This window comes from Toxorhynchites rutilus, chromosome 1, assembly GCF_029784135.1.
Source record: "Toxorhynchites rutilus septentrionalis strain SRP chromosome 1, ASM2978413v1, whole genome shotgun sequence".
NCBI lineage: Eukaryota > Metazoa > Arthropoda > Insecta > Diptera > Culicidae > Toxorhynchites > Toxorhynchites rutilus.
Window position 1 is genome coordinate 75,229,468 of NC_073744.1, and position 18,296 is coordinate 75,247,763.

At 39.4% G+C, this 18,296-nt stretch overlaps 1 protein-coding gene across 1 annotated transcript in view; it reads left to right on the forward strand.

Annotated features, from left to right (window-relative positions):
* LOC129772754 (proteoglycan Cow) overlaps window positions 1-18,296 on the forward strand; it is a 421,514-nt gene that overhangs the window by 337,934 nt on the left and 65,284 nt on the right. Inside the window, exons 4-5 of the mRNA XM_055776228.1 lie at window positions 4,899-4,931; window positions 5,109-5,638. Of these exons, the coding sequence (XP_055632203.1) occupies window positions 4,899-4,931; window positions 5,109-5,638 (563 nt within the window). The remainder of the gene's footprint in view (window positions 1-4,898; window positions 4,932-5,108; window positions 5,639-18,296) is intronic.

Consider the following 18,296-nt stretch of genomic DNA (forward strand, 5'->3'; position numbering starts at 1 on the left):
TAAAAACAGCGTACGAGCTAAACAATAACGAAGAAAGGAATAAAAAATTAAAAAAATGGATTGGTTAAATCTATGATATAACCTCAAGGTTGACGTAGGACTGCCGTTGGCTTAGTAATCATTTGTTTGAATTGATTAAATTATGGATTGAATGGAACAATTTTCGAATGGAATTGAACTTAACATATATGTGAAGAATTTGAACAAAAGTCATGTAATGTAAGACACCTAGGTTTTGATGGTTATGTTAGGGAACACATCGGTGGGATCAAAAATCCCCCCTCCAACTTGCCTGTATTTGCAATGCCAATTTCCACAGGTACCTCGGTTTTGATGGCTGTGTTGGGGAAGCCGTAAATCGGGTGAATCACAACGGGGCAGCTGGGGCGTTCAGATAGCACTTGATATTTTACAGTAATTCAACATTTTATCTCAGGAAAAATAACATTCTATCCATGCGTAGTAGTATTTCCTATCAATTGATATAACTCGAATTATTTACTGTCATACTTTGTTAATTGTCTTCTACTGATGTTATTCGATTATTTCAGAGTTGTTATATTCAGTTGATATCTGTATGCATTCACTTACTTCTTCGTCTTCCTCAAAATCAATATTTCAATCCTTTCCAATTGCCCATTCTCTGTACTGACAACATGTGCACTGTGACACATTCTTTCTTCTTCTAGTTTCGTCACAACTACTCTAGTGTCAGGAGCAGGAATCATAAACAAGTTTAACAGAGCATTTATTAACTGCACAACACCAATTCGTTTTCAAAATATAGATGATTGAGGTTGATAAAGACATTGTGCCAAGACCCGAATAGTCAAAAAAATTCGAGGGGTTGCATCCGTTGCATTTTTTTTTTAATTTGTTGGTTCATCATTTCGGATATTATTTACGAATACGACAAAAGTTAATAAATAACTCTTTAGTAAAAAAGTTCCGGGGACCCTGATAAGGTTTAATGGCTTGCGTGGTTTTGTACAATCATTTCGAGAAGCAAGGATTCTTTCTTGCCTTTGCGAGAACAATACACTAATTGGTCATATGTCGCGTTTCTTTATATCAATGCACGCATTGCACTGAGTATTTAACAACAGGCATCTTCCGTACATCGCCATTCAACAAGCATCAAACACGCGTCTAACAGATGCACACAGTTGTAGCGATAAACTTCAAGTGAAATCTTCGCTAGCGTTCACAGCTCGAGGAGGAACATAACTACAAAACGAGCAGAATAAGCGACCTTTGTTGTTTCGGGCACATAAAGATTCTGAAAATTCTCCTCAGAGGAGATGTAATACTTATACGCTAGCGACAGCTTACTTCGCAAATATTCTCTTTTCGCTATCCCTCTTCGTTGTTTCTATTCTGCTTCTTCTTCTTCTTCTCCTTTATTTACGGAGACTTTAAATCTAACGATTCATTCGTCTCCGACTCTTCCTATTCTAGCGGCTGCATAAGTTGCTCGTTATAGACAGCTCTGTTCGGAAATGCACCCAAATAGATAGAACAAATGTATGGGGAAATGAGAATGCTTCCAATGTTCCAATTGTAATGTATAGCGTATCGAACAAATCTAAGAAAATTTCCGATTCTATTGGTATGCAAATCGTTCAAATCCGCCCGCAACAAAAACAGTTATTAACATTAACTATATTTCATAAAAACGTGACCTGTTTTCTGATTTGGCACCCTTAATGTAAGACGTCCTACGTCAAAAAAATCCAAAATAATACATCTTTCAAATTTTTTTAGTGCCTTGTTTTTCTTATGCGATTCCTATGACACAATCGGCAGAAGTGGCGCGAGGAAAAATGAATTCACTTGCAAGACGCTATCATGAGCAACGCCGACACAGCCATTGCTATCGCCAGTCTAAAACGTAATACATTGTCATGGAAATCGATAGTGCAATTGCCTAGAAAATTCCAGATCCGTCTGTTGATCAACTACTCACAAATATTCTGAAATACGATCGAGTCGGAATTACCCGAACGGAACGCAATTTTTCATTCTTTAATCCGTTCCAATCGAGTTGTGATAATGTGCAACTCTTGCCACGCAATTCACCATAGACGACAGCAAGCTTTGAGTTCCATTTAATGTAATAATGGTAATGGATATTACTTTCTTACACTTTACATTTTCTTTATTATATTAACACTTTACATCAAACATGTCAGTTATGCATATGAAATACATACATTGAAATAAGTTGGTTTGAATTGTTAGTTTTGACGTAGGACTACGTCTAACCGGAAGATATAGGGGGTGAAATGAAAATCTAGGCACTGAACAAGTAGGAAAAAATGCAAGATTTGGAACGCTTATAACTCGAGCATTTCTCAATAGATCGCAAAGGTTTTTGCATCAATTGATAGGAAATATATCTACGCATCTATCATAACGAATAACATTTCATTTTTCTTGAGATAAATAATTGAATAATTGTGAAATATCAAGCATTGTCCAAATGCACTATGTGCCCATTTTTGATTGGTCCATTTTGTGCTCCTCAAATCGTACCGACCAAAACGGGCAACCAGAGCAGCAGCGAAATAGAATGAACCACGATTGGAAAGGAAAAAGAAAAAAATGAACGAAACATTGGTCGCAGTCTCACACATGCGTAATTCTCGAGCCAGCCAGTCAGCTTAAAAATCCCCGCTCCGCTGCCGTAACGATCATTCTTTGTGTGGACACCGACTGGACAACATCGTTGCTGGACGAGCTGGACGGCGAGGGATCGAGTGCCTTTCTCAAGGCAAGAGGGCGGAGGTGGTAGCGCTGGAGTAGAGTAGAGTAGAGTTTTCAAAGGGCCTTTCTCAAGGCTAGAGACGAAAAGAACTGCAAAAGTTTAAAGTCTCTATAATACCGTATACTATAAGGTCATCCGTCCCTGTATTTACTGTTGGTTTTTCAGAACACTTATAGCTCGTTTATTTCTCGACAGATCGTAGAGTTCGTCTCCAAAACCTCAGTTCTTTTTCATTTTTATTTACTTTGTTTGAGGAGACTACAAATCTTACAATTCATTCGTCTCCGAAACCACAGCTTAAGGTACGGTAATGTGCTCAATAGTGAAATATATGATAGTGAACGAGCTGATGACCACCTGTGTATTCCCTATCACAGCCATCATTTTGATTGTACGATATGTGTATACGCCGAAAGATGCCCGACGTTGAACATTTAATAAGTACAAAGCCTTCAGAAAAAAACCAAGAATCAAGTTTGTAAAAAAAACGCAAAAACACAACACCAAAGCTTCTTTTCAGAACCCCCAACATGTTCATAAAGAGTAAACAGTAAACTAATCCATTTTTCAGGTAGATAGGTAGGAATTCACGTAGGAGAAGAAAATAGAACAATATATTTAAAATATATATTTAGCAAAAGCTGTCCCCTTTGTATAGTCCTACGTCACTCCGGTTATGTCACCGACATTACCCACCCGTCTTTTTTCTCATAATTGTCGGCGGTATCGTCCATAGAGCTCAATTCCTCTGACCTTAAGAAAAGAATGGATCAAAAACAGCACATTTACAATACATTAGTTACTCAAAATTTTTCTGCCTTAACCACATTTTTGTTCAATAATTCAACGTCGAATTGAAATTAACATAATATTTCTGGAAACACACCCACACACACTCTAAAGCTCCAATTGCCATGACTGCACTTTGCCAATCTCTCGGACAAAAAGTTGTTTTTTTATGGAAAATTGTTTCGTTCTGTTTTCCGTCGGATTTCTTTTGGCCTGCGAAAGTTTTCTTTCTCAGCATTTCTCACAATGCTGTTGTTTTCGTGAAAGTCAGCACACCGGAAATGGAAATGTCTGAATGTAGAGGATATTCTTGGTGGCATGGTTACGTTTGCAGCATATAGTGGGTTAAATAGCGCCGAACAATATCGGTGGTGAATGAAGGAGCAAAGGGCTCAGGAATTCAGGGGCTTATCCTGCTTAACTTTCTGTATACTTACAATCAAATTTACACCCTAAATAATCACAAGCTAGAAGTTTTTTGAGAGCAAATAATCAATATAATCCGAAAGTGTCTTTCTTTCACTCGCATTGCCTAAACTCATCTCTCAAATGTCGAAAACAAAATTACCTAGCAGGTACATCTAGCAGTAACTAGGCTAAGATTATTTTGTGGAGGGCGAATGTTTTCGATTTTTCGGCACGGATTCGGATTCTCAGAGGTGGGTGGAAATTGGCATCGTTACGGATTGTTTTTTATTCTCGTGGAAATCGTTGCGCTTTTCACTTCTCCACTTTATTCGGTTAATATTGCGACGGATACTCATAAAACGGTAATCTGCGGAGGGATGTGTTGGTCTGTTTGCTGGAAATTCATAAAAGATGAATTGAAATTGGCTTGCAATTGTGTGTCTAAGGTGCTCTTTAATTATAATCAATGTCGGAAATTTTGCTCTTGCGGCTGTCTGTTGTGTACATATCGTGGAAGCAAGTAAATTATTAAATTATTAAAAATGGTAAAGAGAAGCAGATTTGTAAAACTGCTCTCGTTATATCTTTGATTTCAATTCTTGATGTTTTTTCTTTTATCATTAGGGGAAGTGGCATACTGGTCACCCTGAGGAAGATGCCCGTTTCCTACGTTCACATACCAAATATTGCTGCCCTATTATCTATTAATATATTTTTCATCATTATAAAAAAAGTTGAAAAATCGAACATTTTTTTGGCTTGAAAGTGAAGTGCTCACTCGCACATATCATTCTAAATGGGATAGATTCATGCGTTTTTTGTCCAAAACATGTTTAAATGAATACTAAAATAGTAGATACATGTATGAAATCATTTATGACTACAATATTGTATCTTATCTCATGACCACAATTTTTTCTCTCTTTTGTTCCAGATTTATCAACAACTATAATACGCTCTCTAACAGGTATATTTTCTGATAATTTTCTGTTTAATTTAAAACAAACTCCGTATTAATTATTTTTAATCACCAAAAGTTCACGTTCCTCGTAGATAGTCGCATGGTTGGTTTTGATCAACTTCTGTGCTCAGTATACCATTTGTTCGTACATTAATATCCAAACTCAAATGACATCATTTTCAGGGAGGAAATCATCACCAAGAGTAAATATCTTGAAGAGGAAGAAGCCAAACGAAAGGCCGAGGCAGCCGAACAGCCTGGCCTGATCGGAAGCGTAAGCAGTAGCGTTAACGGAGCTGATTCCGGCATTCTCACAAACCCCGGTGACAGCAGCAGCAGCAGCAGCAGCAGCAGTAGCAGCACAAGTGGAGCCATTAGCAACAGCGGCAGCGGCAGTGACAACAGCGGTAGCAGTAGTAGCGGTAGTAGTAGCGCTCTGAATGGTAACAGTAATAATAGCGGCGATGAGTTGCTGCAACAGGATCAGGAAGACCCGGAAAACGAGAGTTCCTCGCAGGACGATGATGTTTTCTACGATAGCGATGGTGGTGAGAAGGAAGAAGAAGACTGCAAGCCGTGTCCAGTGGTGAAACCAACCTTCCTTTGCGGAAGCGATAACAGGACGTACTCTTCGCTGTGTCGACTGGAGTATCACAATTGTATCCACGGAAGTGAAGTTAAAGTGAGCTGCAAAGGGTTCTGCCCATGCAAAGGTAAGTGTTGCTTTCTTGACTGAACTGCACTTTTTATTCGGTTTTTTTGACGTAGAACGACGTATTTCATTAAGGGTGTCAAATCAGAAAACAGGTCACGTTTTTATGAAATAAAGTTAACGTTAATTGCTATGTTTTATATACCACACGAATCGGAAATTCCCTAAGATTTGTTTTTATGCTATATATTACAATCTCCTGATGTGTAAACTTTAGCTCAAATGGAGGGTGACGAGGATCAATCCTAGAGAGCGCTTCAATGGATTCGCTTATCTGGTAACCAGGTAGCACGATGTCGTTTACGAGGACAAGATCAAGAGTCCTGTTCTCTGCATTCTCCAAGCTGTTAGCTTGGGACAAGCCGTTGAAGCAGAAACCATCCAGAAATGAGCAGCTGGCAGCAAACGGTCGAGAGCGATCCAGATCAACTGACGCGTAGCCATCCTCGTGAACAGCCCAGTGCACATAACAGAGATAATAATCACCAAACTGTAGTGCAATGTCGTTAGGAGAGAGATTCGAATGGATTGCAATTGAATCGATGTGTTTACGAATAGCAGAGATGTCATTCTTTCTACAGGGTTTTCCATTTCGGGCTTCCGAAAGTATACAGCCCTGCGCTGACAACCGTTTGACATAGCTATCAACCAAAGCGTCATATCGTTAGTTGAATGTCTGCCATTTTACAATATGGATCGTTTTAGCATCCATATAAAGACCGACTGGTACAAAAATTAGAGCGTGTTGACCATGGAATGCGTCGGGCATACGTCGATTGGGTGAACGAACAACAGCAGCAAAATGCTGAATTTTCGCATCAAATTTTCTTCAGCGATGAGGCACATGTCGAGCTCGGTGGCTATGTGAACACCCAAAATTTCCGTATATGGGACTCAGTCACTGTCACTGAGTCACTGTTTGGTGCGCATTATGGCCTGGTGGAGTCATCGGGTCGTATTTCTTTGAAAATGAGGACGGTGAGACGGTAACTGTGAATGGTGAGCGCTATGGCCGCATGTTAACCGATTTTTTTTGCCACAAATTGAAGATATGGATACGGATGACATGTGGTTTCAGCAGGATGGCGCCACGTGTCACACAACACGACCGAACATGGCCATATTGCGAACGAAATTTTAGGGACGCATAATTTCGCGTTTTGGTGATGCCAATTGGCCGTCCAGATCATGCGATTTGAACCCGTTAGACTTTTTTTTGTGGGGTTATGCGAAGGACCGTGTCTATGTCAACTCTCCGCAAACTCTTGAACATTTGAAAAGCAACATTCGTGAAGTTATGACCGAGATACCGCCCCATATGTGCAATTGTTGCGACGAATAGATGCAATCATCTAACCACGTCTCAGTGAGCACAACCATGTCCTAATCAGCATCGCCGATAGCCAGGAAAAAAGCATCGATTTTGGTACGTAATCCACGGACGTTCTGGTAATAGATGCGTAGGCTACTGAAAGGTACAGAAGCATCAGGGGAATAACCGTTGATTTGTGTGTCATACTTGCCGTATGGAGCAACCTGGAAAATCCCTTCGCCAAACCCTCTAGCAGAACCGGGACGACTGGTGAGCGCAGGCTGGATGGTCACGACTGCAGAGGGCGGCTCTGGGATTTCCAAAATGCTCGATGACGTGCGTCACGGTAGAAAAGTCATGCCCAAAAGGAGAGAGGTGGATTGACTGAGACTGAAAGTGCAGGCTGGATGTCCAAGGTCCAAGGTCCAAGGGTCCAAGGATGAACGGGAACAATCTAACATCAGGAACATTACATCAATCTACACAATTGTGTGAGGAATCATCAAACTAGGCTATCATCGGCTCATTAAGAATATAATTGTTCAGGAATTTTGTGTGTGATTTGGTTTCGCATGACAGTAGCAAAACTATCTTCATCAAGGATGACAGCTATGCTAATCGAGACCGGGAATATTAATAGAAAGGGCCTTCTGTTGAGAAGAACGCAAAGCGTAGATAAGTGTGTGTGTGTGTGTGTATGTGTAAAATAATATCCGAAGTTATTAACAAGCGACTTGAACAAAATAGCAGTGTAGTTCTACGTCAACAAAGTGGTCGTGTTTTGAACACAACCTCCTGTAATTTTTTCCTGCATTGAAAAGTAATCGCCATGATTCTTCACCATTTTCAATTATTAGACAACGTAACTTGGGTTTGGCCGTGGTCGATTGGTTAGCGTCACATCTAACATGTAGGGGGTTCGGGTTCGATTTCCGTTCTAGTTGGGGGAATTTTTCGTCAAAGAAATTTCCTCCGACTTGCACTGTGGTCACGCGTATTCTAGAACTTGTCACTCAGAATACATTCAAAGCGTGTTATCTCAACTAAGTACTAATAAAAATGACGCTAGTAATAATACGTTGAGAAGGTAAAGTTCCTCTAGGAATGTTAGTTCCATTTAAGAAGAGCTTGGATTTCTATTTGCATCTAGAATTAGCATCTACTTTAGCTCTGTGATACAGCATCGACACGTTTCCGGAACGCGTGACAGGTTTAAGAATATAGCGTGGATCCATTTGTCTCCAGATACAGTTCAGTGTTTGTTTGAGATTTGTTATTCTTGTGTGGCTTATAAACTCTATAATAAACTGTTACTATTTAGAAAACTTTTCTTACGGCGCCCTTGTATATTGTTCAAACACTTGCGCACCGGATAAATAGCAAAATTGTTTTTCTCCGTGTTGCAGTAATGTTGGTGTCGAAATATTTGAAATTCTAGTGGAGAAGGGACCACATTTACATCGCTATTGCAAGTTGTCAACTACCTTGAAAATCCTTGAAAATCAGGGAATTCAAATATGGTCAGAGAAAATCAGGAAAATTCTATCACAATCAGGGAAGAAATGAAATTCGTTAGATATAAAATATAAATGTTTTGAGACTTCCAGGTTTTCTGTTCACATTTACTTCAGTGCATGTTGTTTGTTTTTGTCTGTAAGTCCAGAAAAACAACGCAAAAGTAGAAGTGCTAAGCCGCTATTTATCAGATGCCATGAATAAGATACATATGAGGTGGACAAGTAGGTAAAGTATACTTAGTATACAAGTTTCTACGCATCATTCAAATTCCGAATACTTCATTTTCAAATGTTAATTCATTGAACTTTAATGCTATAAATATTTAAAGGGTTTGGAATCCCTGACATTCTTTGGGTTATAGACTCCATTTTAACATCATTTACAGTACCGATACCGATATAGCGCCCTTGGTCCCGAAACCATGTAAACTATAAAAACAAATACAAACAATAATTAAAAAATAAAAATCTAATTTTTGCGAGCAAAACATTTTTCCAAAGAAGATTAGCCAATTGACTTTATTTTGATATATCGATCATATGAATCGGTCCAGTAGCTCAAAAGTTATGGTTTAAAACAAATGCATTTTGCTGTTCGGAATTTGAGACAAAAGTGTTCTCTATGTTTTTCACCATGAATGTATTTTCAAATAAATTTTATTGTAGTCAAATTAAAAAGAAGGCTCTATTGTATTCAAAAATCAAATGAATTTCGCGAAAGAGTACCATTTTGAGTAATGAGACACTGTTCAATGGCCATCAAAGCATAAGTGTTCGGAATATGAGACAAAACGGTAATGACGTGACGATTCGAGAAGTAGCTATGGCAGCACATGCTACCGCGCACACTACGCACGCAAACTCTACCATCTGCTCCACCTAATAATCCTGCTTATGGAGATGCCATCATCTCGAGCACAACTTTGACAGTTATTGAATGCCACTGACAGCTGAGATGTTGGCGATTTCCGAGCACAGTCAGTAAAGCCTGATTTAGACGATGCTAGTCAGCGCTCTAGTTGAAGTATCCAGTGAATAGAGAACAGAGACTCTGTTCAAGTTAGAGGCCAATTACTTGTTCGATACTGGTACAAGTAACTCGAACAGAGTGTCTGTTCTCTGTTCACTTCACTAAGATCTATGACAAGATGAGACAACTGGCTTCTTACTCTTCTTCGTCGTACAAAAACGAAGCCATGACATAAAGATGCCTGAGTTGCCAAATATTATAAAATTTCGGATTTTTAAAATTTCTGTTTTTATGAATCATAACATTTGGTTGGTGCGAATTTAATGATTTTGCATATTTTCCGTAAGGCAATCTCAAAAAGGATAAAGGATAAAATAAGTCTTTTGAATACCCATATCTACAATATAATAATGATATCCATAACAACCCGTCCAAGATTGTCTGGAAAATATTTTCTCGTTGCTTTGGGCAAAACAACGGCGCTCAACTCCATTGTAATTCAGAAACAACTTGAAAATCGTGACTCTTTCGCAATACATGACCGTAGTACCGAATGCTTCGCATACAGCCGATACACAAGAATATCTTGCTGGATTGATGGACTTGCTATCAAAGCGGCGAGAAGAATGTTCAGCCCAGAAATTGATGGACAGTAAAGCAGCATCGACATCATATCGCATTTCAGCTTCATCTAATTTTAGTGATAATGTTGAAATCGACTATGAGTACACCGTCGAAGAAGCGAAAACTTTCCTCGACAGAACAGAACAAAATTCATAGCTCTTTACATCATCAAAATAAGTCAGCGGGAAAGAACATGTCAGCAGTGTAACAATTGGTAGTCAGCAAAACACAACCTGGATGGTCTCAACCATCTCTTTTTTCATATTTACAAGCTAGAGATAATAACTCTGCCATCTGCATAATGAATGATGAGACTTTCCATTTCTTCTTAGCAATGGAAATTATATTCCGAAATATGAAATCGCATTAGGGACCTAACGAAGTTAAATTGACAAATTGTGTTTTGCCGTTCACTTTACTCCGTTGTGAAAAAACACATACATAAACTTGCATATAATTCCTTCACATTTCCTTTAAACTAAATATCGTAATATTTATTAAATTCACAATTTCTGAATTCAATACAAATCCAACGCTATTTATTTTTATTGGCAACACTGAAAAAATCGGCTTTGTTTACAAAATTTCTCGAAATCAGCCAATCAGTAATCAGAACGATTGACAGAAATTTGGTCCGAATCTGACAGAAATTTGGTTCGTAAAAGACCCCCTATTGTCTGATCTTATCTTAGAGTAAGATAGACGATGTCACGGGGCTGTTTTCTTCTTTTTCATTTGACAGATGTGTTTGCGTAAGGATAGATAGAACTGCAAAAATGTAAAGTCTGCTTCATTTAATATTGGAACAAATTCTTTTGCTCATTGTGGCGCTCCTAGTGGACGGATTTGGAAACTTTTTTCACCCATGTATTTATGTCATAACACCAAACGATAGCATTTTGTAAACAACCGCCATGGAAGCCGAACGGAGAGATAAAATTGTGCACAGTTTTCTTGAAAATACATTGTTGTCGGCATCTAAGCTAGCTAAACAGCTTAAAATGCCCAGAAATACCGTATGGCGTGTTATCAAGCAGTACAAGAAAACATTGACGACGGCTCGGAAACCGCATTCGAAGCGTCGGTGTGGAACTGTCGACCGGAAACTGCGTGGGAAAGTCATCAAGGCCGTCAAGAGGAATCCCAATCTTTCAGACCGCGATTTGGCCAATAAGTTCCAGGCCGCTCACAGTACGGTGCGACGAATTCGTCTCCGGGAAGAAATAAGGTCATTCCGAGCCAGCAAACAGCCAAATCGGACGCTAAGGCAGAACAATGTGGCCAGAATCCGAGCTCGAAAGCTGTACGACCAAGTGCTGACCAAGTTCGACGGATGTATTCTGATGGACGATGAGACCTACGTGAAGGCGGACTTTGGGCAAATCCCAGGTCAAAAATTTTATTTGGCGACGGCTCGGGGGGATGTACCTGCAAAATTTAAGTTCGTGTTTGCGGATAAATTCGCCCGCAAGTACATGATTTGGCAGGGGATATGCAGTTGTGGACAGAAAACCAAAGTCTTTCTCACTGACAAGACAATGACATCAGAAGTCTACAAAAAAGAGTGCCTACAGAAACGGATTCTGCCGTTTATTCGTGCCCACGACCGTCCAGTAATGTTTTGGCCGGACCTTGCAAGCTGCCATTACAGCAAAACGGTTATGGAATGGTACGCAACGAACGGGGTCAGCGTAATACCGAATGACCTCAACCCCCCAAACTGCCCCCAGTTCCCCAGGACTGGGCAATCACGAAGCGGAGGCTTAAGGCAAAGGGAAAACTTGTTAGGAACATGACTCAAATGAAGACCTGGTGGAATCAAATCGCCAAAACGGTGGACGAAAAGGGTGTGCGCCGCCTAATGTGCCGTATTACGGGAAAAGTACGAGAATTTCTTCGAAACAGCAATGAATAATTTTTTAATTTTTTTTTTATGAAAGAGTAAAGAAAATGCTACATTTGTATGAAAACAAATTATGAATTCGTTAATAAATGACTGAACTACATGCAATTGTTTGTGTTCCAATATTAAATGAAGCAGACTTTATGTTCAAATTTCTTCTAATAGGAGTGACTGTTGATGCTTGCTATTTTAACATAAAGTTGAGATAGGTGAGTCAATTTCATAATCGTTGAATACAGTAAAATAATTCATTCATTATTTTCGCAGAGAGGTACGATAAAATCATAAGGTTGTCTGGCATTCTTCCCCGACTATCAACTGAAACTGTAATGTTCTAACAATTTATATTGAAAAAATTATAGGAGGTTGTGTCCAAGATACGACCGCATTGTTGATGTGAACTACGCTGTTATTTTATATAAGTCGCTTGTTTATACCTTCGGATATTATTCTATAATGCTGTGAAATTTTAGAAACAATTGCTTAGTAGAATAATCTCTGAAATGATTTTTTCATTGTAGAATCAGTTGACGATAATTGATTGATGACTCATTTTTGCCCTCGCAAAAATCGTATGTCGCAATTTATTTCATGTCAATGCATTGAAAATTTACCTCGAAGGCTATTCCGGTGGCCTTTTCCGAAATTGACATAGACTCGGCTACAGTCGATTATATACGTGTTGCACCAGCACCATTATTCCATATCTCATAACTACATCAATATATCTTTGGCACCGCATGTAAAAAACAACAATGACAACACTTGCAAGTATCAAATATCATGCTACATGTTATTTAGTATTGCCTCAAAGCAATCGCACCTCTAGATATCGTTCGTACAATCCAAGCGCCAACAAGCGTTCACCATAGCATGCATACAGAGCCATACATTGGTGGCTTGAAACTACTAGCAATATAAACATTTCTCATCATTTTGCGCTATTCTCAAAAGAAACGCTTCTGTTAATATTACTGGCCTCGAAAAAGAGTTGCGTTACTTTCTCATGCTAGAGAGAAGCGCAGCTGTCACCCTAAGTGGAGGAAGTTTTGTTACTGGCAAGTGAAACCTAATCACATACAAAATTCCAGAACGACATTTACTTTCTTGGTGACTAAACAAGCGAAATAAACTCTTTTTGTAATAACAACCAACGCACCAACGAAGCCCTTATGATGACGGAAAACTAACAATGTTAACTGCTTGGAAAAAGACTGAATTATGCCACACAGCTTGTACTCTGTTGTAACACCCATCGATGCGAATTCGCTGATGAGTTTGTCAAGAGCGACCGCCTTCACCACCAGCGGGGGGGAGCTTGATTTTGGTTGCTGCCTGGGCGTTTACATTTTCGACCGACGCGTCGAAATCGCCTACTACGCTGTTGTTCGGTGCGGTGTCACATTTGCGAAGGCTCGGTTCAGTGCGAGCGCTACACCAACACCGCGTGCATCATTAGATGACGCTTACCTCGAAATTTTATTGACCCTGGCAATGCGTTCGTTTTTTGCAGGGCTCGAGCCTGCCTTCCTTTTCTTCTTGCTCATCGCACACTACGCGAAGCGTCCAATTTATGACGCGGAAAGAAGAACACACGATACGAATAACATGAAAAACGAACAGAAAAATCAAACGACGATTTCCAAGTTGGATTACCACTGGTGGGGTACAATCTTAGATCGAAGCGCAGCGAAAGCAAAGTGAACTGGATTACTCAACAGTCTGATGCCGAATGAAAGTTTGCCTCAGCGAGATCCACTGTTTATACTCTAGGCAAGTATTCCCCTTCATTCTTCTTCTTTTCCTTTGTTCACGGAGACTATAATCCTACGATTTCCCCTCCTTCTTCTTCTTCTTTTTGGCTTTAAGAGGGTTTAAACTTTTCAGTTCATTCGCCTCTAGGATTTCCCCTCCGTTGGTCGTCGATAAGTTGCTCGTTATTGATAGCTCTGTTCGGGAAAGCACTCAAATGGACAGAACAAATGTATGGAAAAATAGAAACACTTAAAGTTTTCATGAATTTCAACCATTTAGTAACCAGGGGATTCTAATGTATGGCATATTAAACAAATCTTACGGAATTTCCGATTCGTTTAGTATGTAAATCGCCAAAATCCGTTCGCGGCAAAAATAGTTATTAACGTTAACTTTATTTCATAAAAACGTGACCTGTTTTCTGATTTGACACCCTTAATGAAAGACGTAGTTCTACGTCAAAAAATCGAAATGGCAAGCAAAACCACGTTCCAAGGCATTTGTTTGCATGACCCTGAGTTTTCATCATGGTTGAAACAAATTGACACTAAGCTAGGATGCGCGTACTGTTCTGTATGTGCCTGTGAAATTATTCTCAGTAACATGGGCAAAAATATATATGAAATTTAAAAAGCATAGTCATCGAACAACAGACGGCAATATTTCCAAATATCTAATGAGTTATTCATACCAAAAGTTCGAACAAGGCACTTACGAGTATATTGGGTTCGGTTATGCTAGAAATAATCATTCAACTGTGGAATCAGTACCTACTGTTTTGATTCCTTCAATTTCCTCTGCGAGGATTCTTATGTGTCACAAATCACTTCGCACAGCTGAAAAGGACATGGCAGTATGGAGAACAATGTTTCATGACAGCCAAATTGCTGAAAAGGTTCAACTAGGCAGTGATAAAATGAGCTACATGATGATGTTTGACATTACCCCGTATTATTATTCTGAGCTCTATAAAACTTTGCATAATACAAGCTGCATTGTCGTTGGTTTCGTTGGAAGTCGTTAAATAAGACTTTAAAAAGGTCACAGGAGGGTTGTGTGTGAGGCACGACCGCATAGTTGACGTAGGATTCCGTTAGGCTATCAGTTGCATGCTGATTTTGGATGTTTGAAAATTTATATCGTTAAACTCTTTGATAATGAATTGGTGGACCTGACCGTTTTGTTTGGTTGTTGGATTTTATTTGTTCACTCCACCAGTGTTTACAATCGAGTGATGATGACAAAAGGATGGTGAACAGTCGTTGAATGGTACAAAAGAAGATTCCGAAGCGGAATGAGATAGGATGAAAGTCGCCTTCTGTTACCCTGGACGAAATGGCTATGTATGTTATGTATGGATGAAATAATGCACGATCGGTCATTGATATGAAATTTCACAAAGCAACCAACATTAGAGTTCCAAATTTAAATTTTATTTGCTAGAATTAATCGTATCACTCATCTTACTTGCAATATATAATGCCTCCGACTTGCATACCTTTGCAACGCAGATTTCACCAGGCTCCTTGGTTTTGAAATCTCTGTCAGGGAACACATTTCGGTGGGAACAAAAGCTAGTACATTTCTCACCGTACCAATACCACAATACCAATCACTGTCGGTGCCTTTTCCAACGAGGAACAAAACGAATTTCACTCTGGATTTTTTGACGTAGGACTACGTCTTTCATTTCTATACCGGGGTGTAAAATCAAAGTTTCGAAAACGAAAGCATTACGCCAGAGACCGAGATTTTGAGCGTTAATAGTTACTAAACATCTGAACGAAATGGTATGATAAACACTTCATCCGAAAGAAAAAATGTCTACGCGTTCTATACTTGTTACTTTTTGATCCAAAAACTTTTTTCAATAGTCTTAAAATTGCTTTCAAAACAAGCTATTGAAATCACCAATCGGTATATAAGCGAACGCCGCTCGGAAATCCACTCAGTTCTAATTGAACAGCGATTGGAGCATGTTGTCGCTGTTGTGGTGAAGCTCTTCGTTTATCATGAAAGCGCGGATGAACGGTGTCACCAAGAGCCTGTTTGTGCACCCTAGGTCAGAAGGGAATCCATCAGGAGGATAGTGATGCCACAAACGGTTCCCCGGGAAGACATCGCTACACACACATACACGCGCGGAATTCTTTCCGTTTGGATGCCATTCAGCATCGAGAAAGTTCCGGAAAGATCTAATCATTTCTGGAAAATAATCTGCCAGTTCCTCTGGGAATTTAAAAATACATTCATGTGAAAGAGTTTATTTTAATGTTTTCTAACCATATAACACAACGATCAAATACATTTGATTTTGTAATTTTTCAACCAAGTGTAATTAGCAGAAAAGCTTCTGAAGATTATTCTTCCTCATCAGTAGGATATTTCCGTATCAAATATTGTATGCGCCCGCAATCGATTATTGCTCAGTCGCCGAAAGTTCCGAGCTCAGAGAGTTAATTCCCCTCTAGTTTGCCTTCCAAATTGCCATCGTAAACCACGCCTTCTCTCGATTCAATCACGCACAAAAAGCATACTTAAGCGATATTCTGGTGGTGAGACGCATTAATTTTTCGTGAGGACATCGACAAGACAACGTTGTTGCTGAGGGTGCTGGACAGCGAAGGATCGAGATCTGTCCTGAAACGCAAGCAGTTTGTTTGAAACTGTGAGTGAGCACAGAGAATCCGATCCTTCAGGAGAAGAGAAGGTGACCATCGAAGCAGCCGCTACACACACACATACACGCACGGAATTCTTTCCGTTTGGATGCTTTTCAGCATCGAGAAAGATACGGAAAATAATCTGCCAGTTCATCTGGGAATTTAAAAATACATTCATGTGAAAGAGTTTATTTGAATGTTTTCTATCCATGTAACACTGTGACCAAATATGTTTCAATCAAGTGCTATTACCAGGTGGTTATCGAATTAGCATTAACCACTGGTGGGCTTCCAGTATCGAGGAAAATGTGGAAATATCTAATCGTTGCTGGAAAATAATCTGCCAGTTCCCCTTGGAATTGAAAATTACATTCAAGCGAAAGAGTTAATTTTAATGTTTTCTATCCATAAAATATCCATATAATACATTTGGGTTTGTGATTTGTCAATCAAGTACAGTTAGCAGGAAAGCTTCTGAAGATTATTCTTCAGAACAAGGTTTTTCGTATCCTATATTGGATGCATAAAACCTTGTGCCTCCAACGTAACGCTCTCGTTTTCGAAGTCCCCCAAATATTCATTTATTCATTCATTCAGAATGGATTTAGATTCAACTTTAAACAAATGATCTCTAAATCAACAAAAGTCCTACGTCACCCTTGCGATTATACCATAGATATAACCCACTTCCTGTTTTTTTATTTTGGATTTCTGATTCCGCCGAAAGGCTGTCACAAGAACAGATTTTTCGTATTCGGAAGAAAGTAACGGAAAATTGAAGAGTGAAAGAAGCTGAAAGGCATGCGCCGATATAAAAGCCTTACAGTCTACTTTGACAATATCAAACTTTATTACTTGTATAACTTGAAAATTGTGCTTGTATCTTGAACGTCCTCACTGGTTTCCGGGAACATTTCTATCAATGTGGAATGGCCGCTCTCTACCTGATTTCCCTTACCTGAATAGTGCTCATAATTAAAGCAAATGATCATTTTACAGCTTAATAATTATACGGATGCATTACCAGGAAGATGATTCACGCATATCAATCCTCGATAGTCAACGACTATTGCAGGTTTATAGACGCAGTTTTTTTGCACGCGCTACGGGCAACAATGATAAGCACATTTTCATGAAGATACCCCTGGGATACCGTGTCCCCATTTCTTCTCTTGATTCCATCACTTCCATTGACTACAGCTCGTGCATGAAAACGCTACACTGGAAACCTCTGGTGGCGCCACTGGAGAAAAAAAACACAACTCAGCAACATAAACACAGCTCCATCCACATTCTTCCGTTTGTACTTTTGGATGGATTTAGAACACGCCGAAAGTGACACAAAGAAATCTTCGAAACGACAAAAATATGACTCAGCTATTCTACGAGAAACGAGATTCTGATTGGACGCGTGTACGCTCCCGTGCGGTGATTTCAGTTCGAATCAACAACAGAAGCATGATGTTTTGAGAAGTGGGTACAATTTTAATTTCCGGGACCGAAGTAGGAAAATATGCAAATGGAATTAGAATCCAAACAGTGAATTTCGAATCACACACACACACACACACTAGGTGAACGACTCACGATGATACCCCCAAAACCGGTATCAACTTGACATCATTAGGGAAAGAGAAAAACTTAATCGGCCAAGATCCCTCTGACTGACTAATTTCCTAATTTACCTTTCTAACCAACCACGACCAGCAGGTCGTCGGAAACAAAAACTTGCACACCAATAACAACCACAACAGCACTAGTGTTTTATTTCCCCCGAGCTCAACAAATTCTCCGCAGATCGTTTGGCCTTTTCGAAATATACTCTGTCTGTATCTGGATCTCAAGCCATCGACAAACGTATGGTGTCCTCGGAGCAGAGATGCCAGATTTGAAGAATTTGTTTTATTTTTCTAGA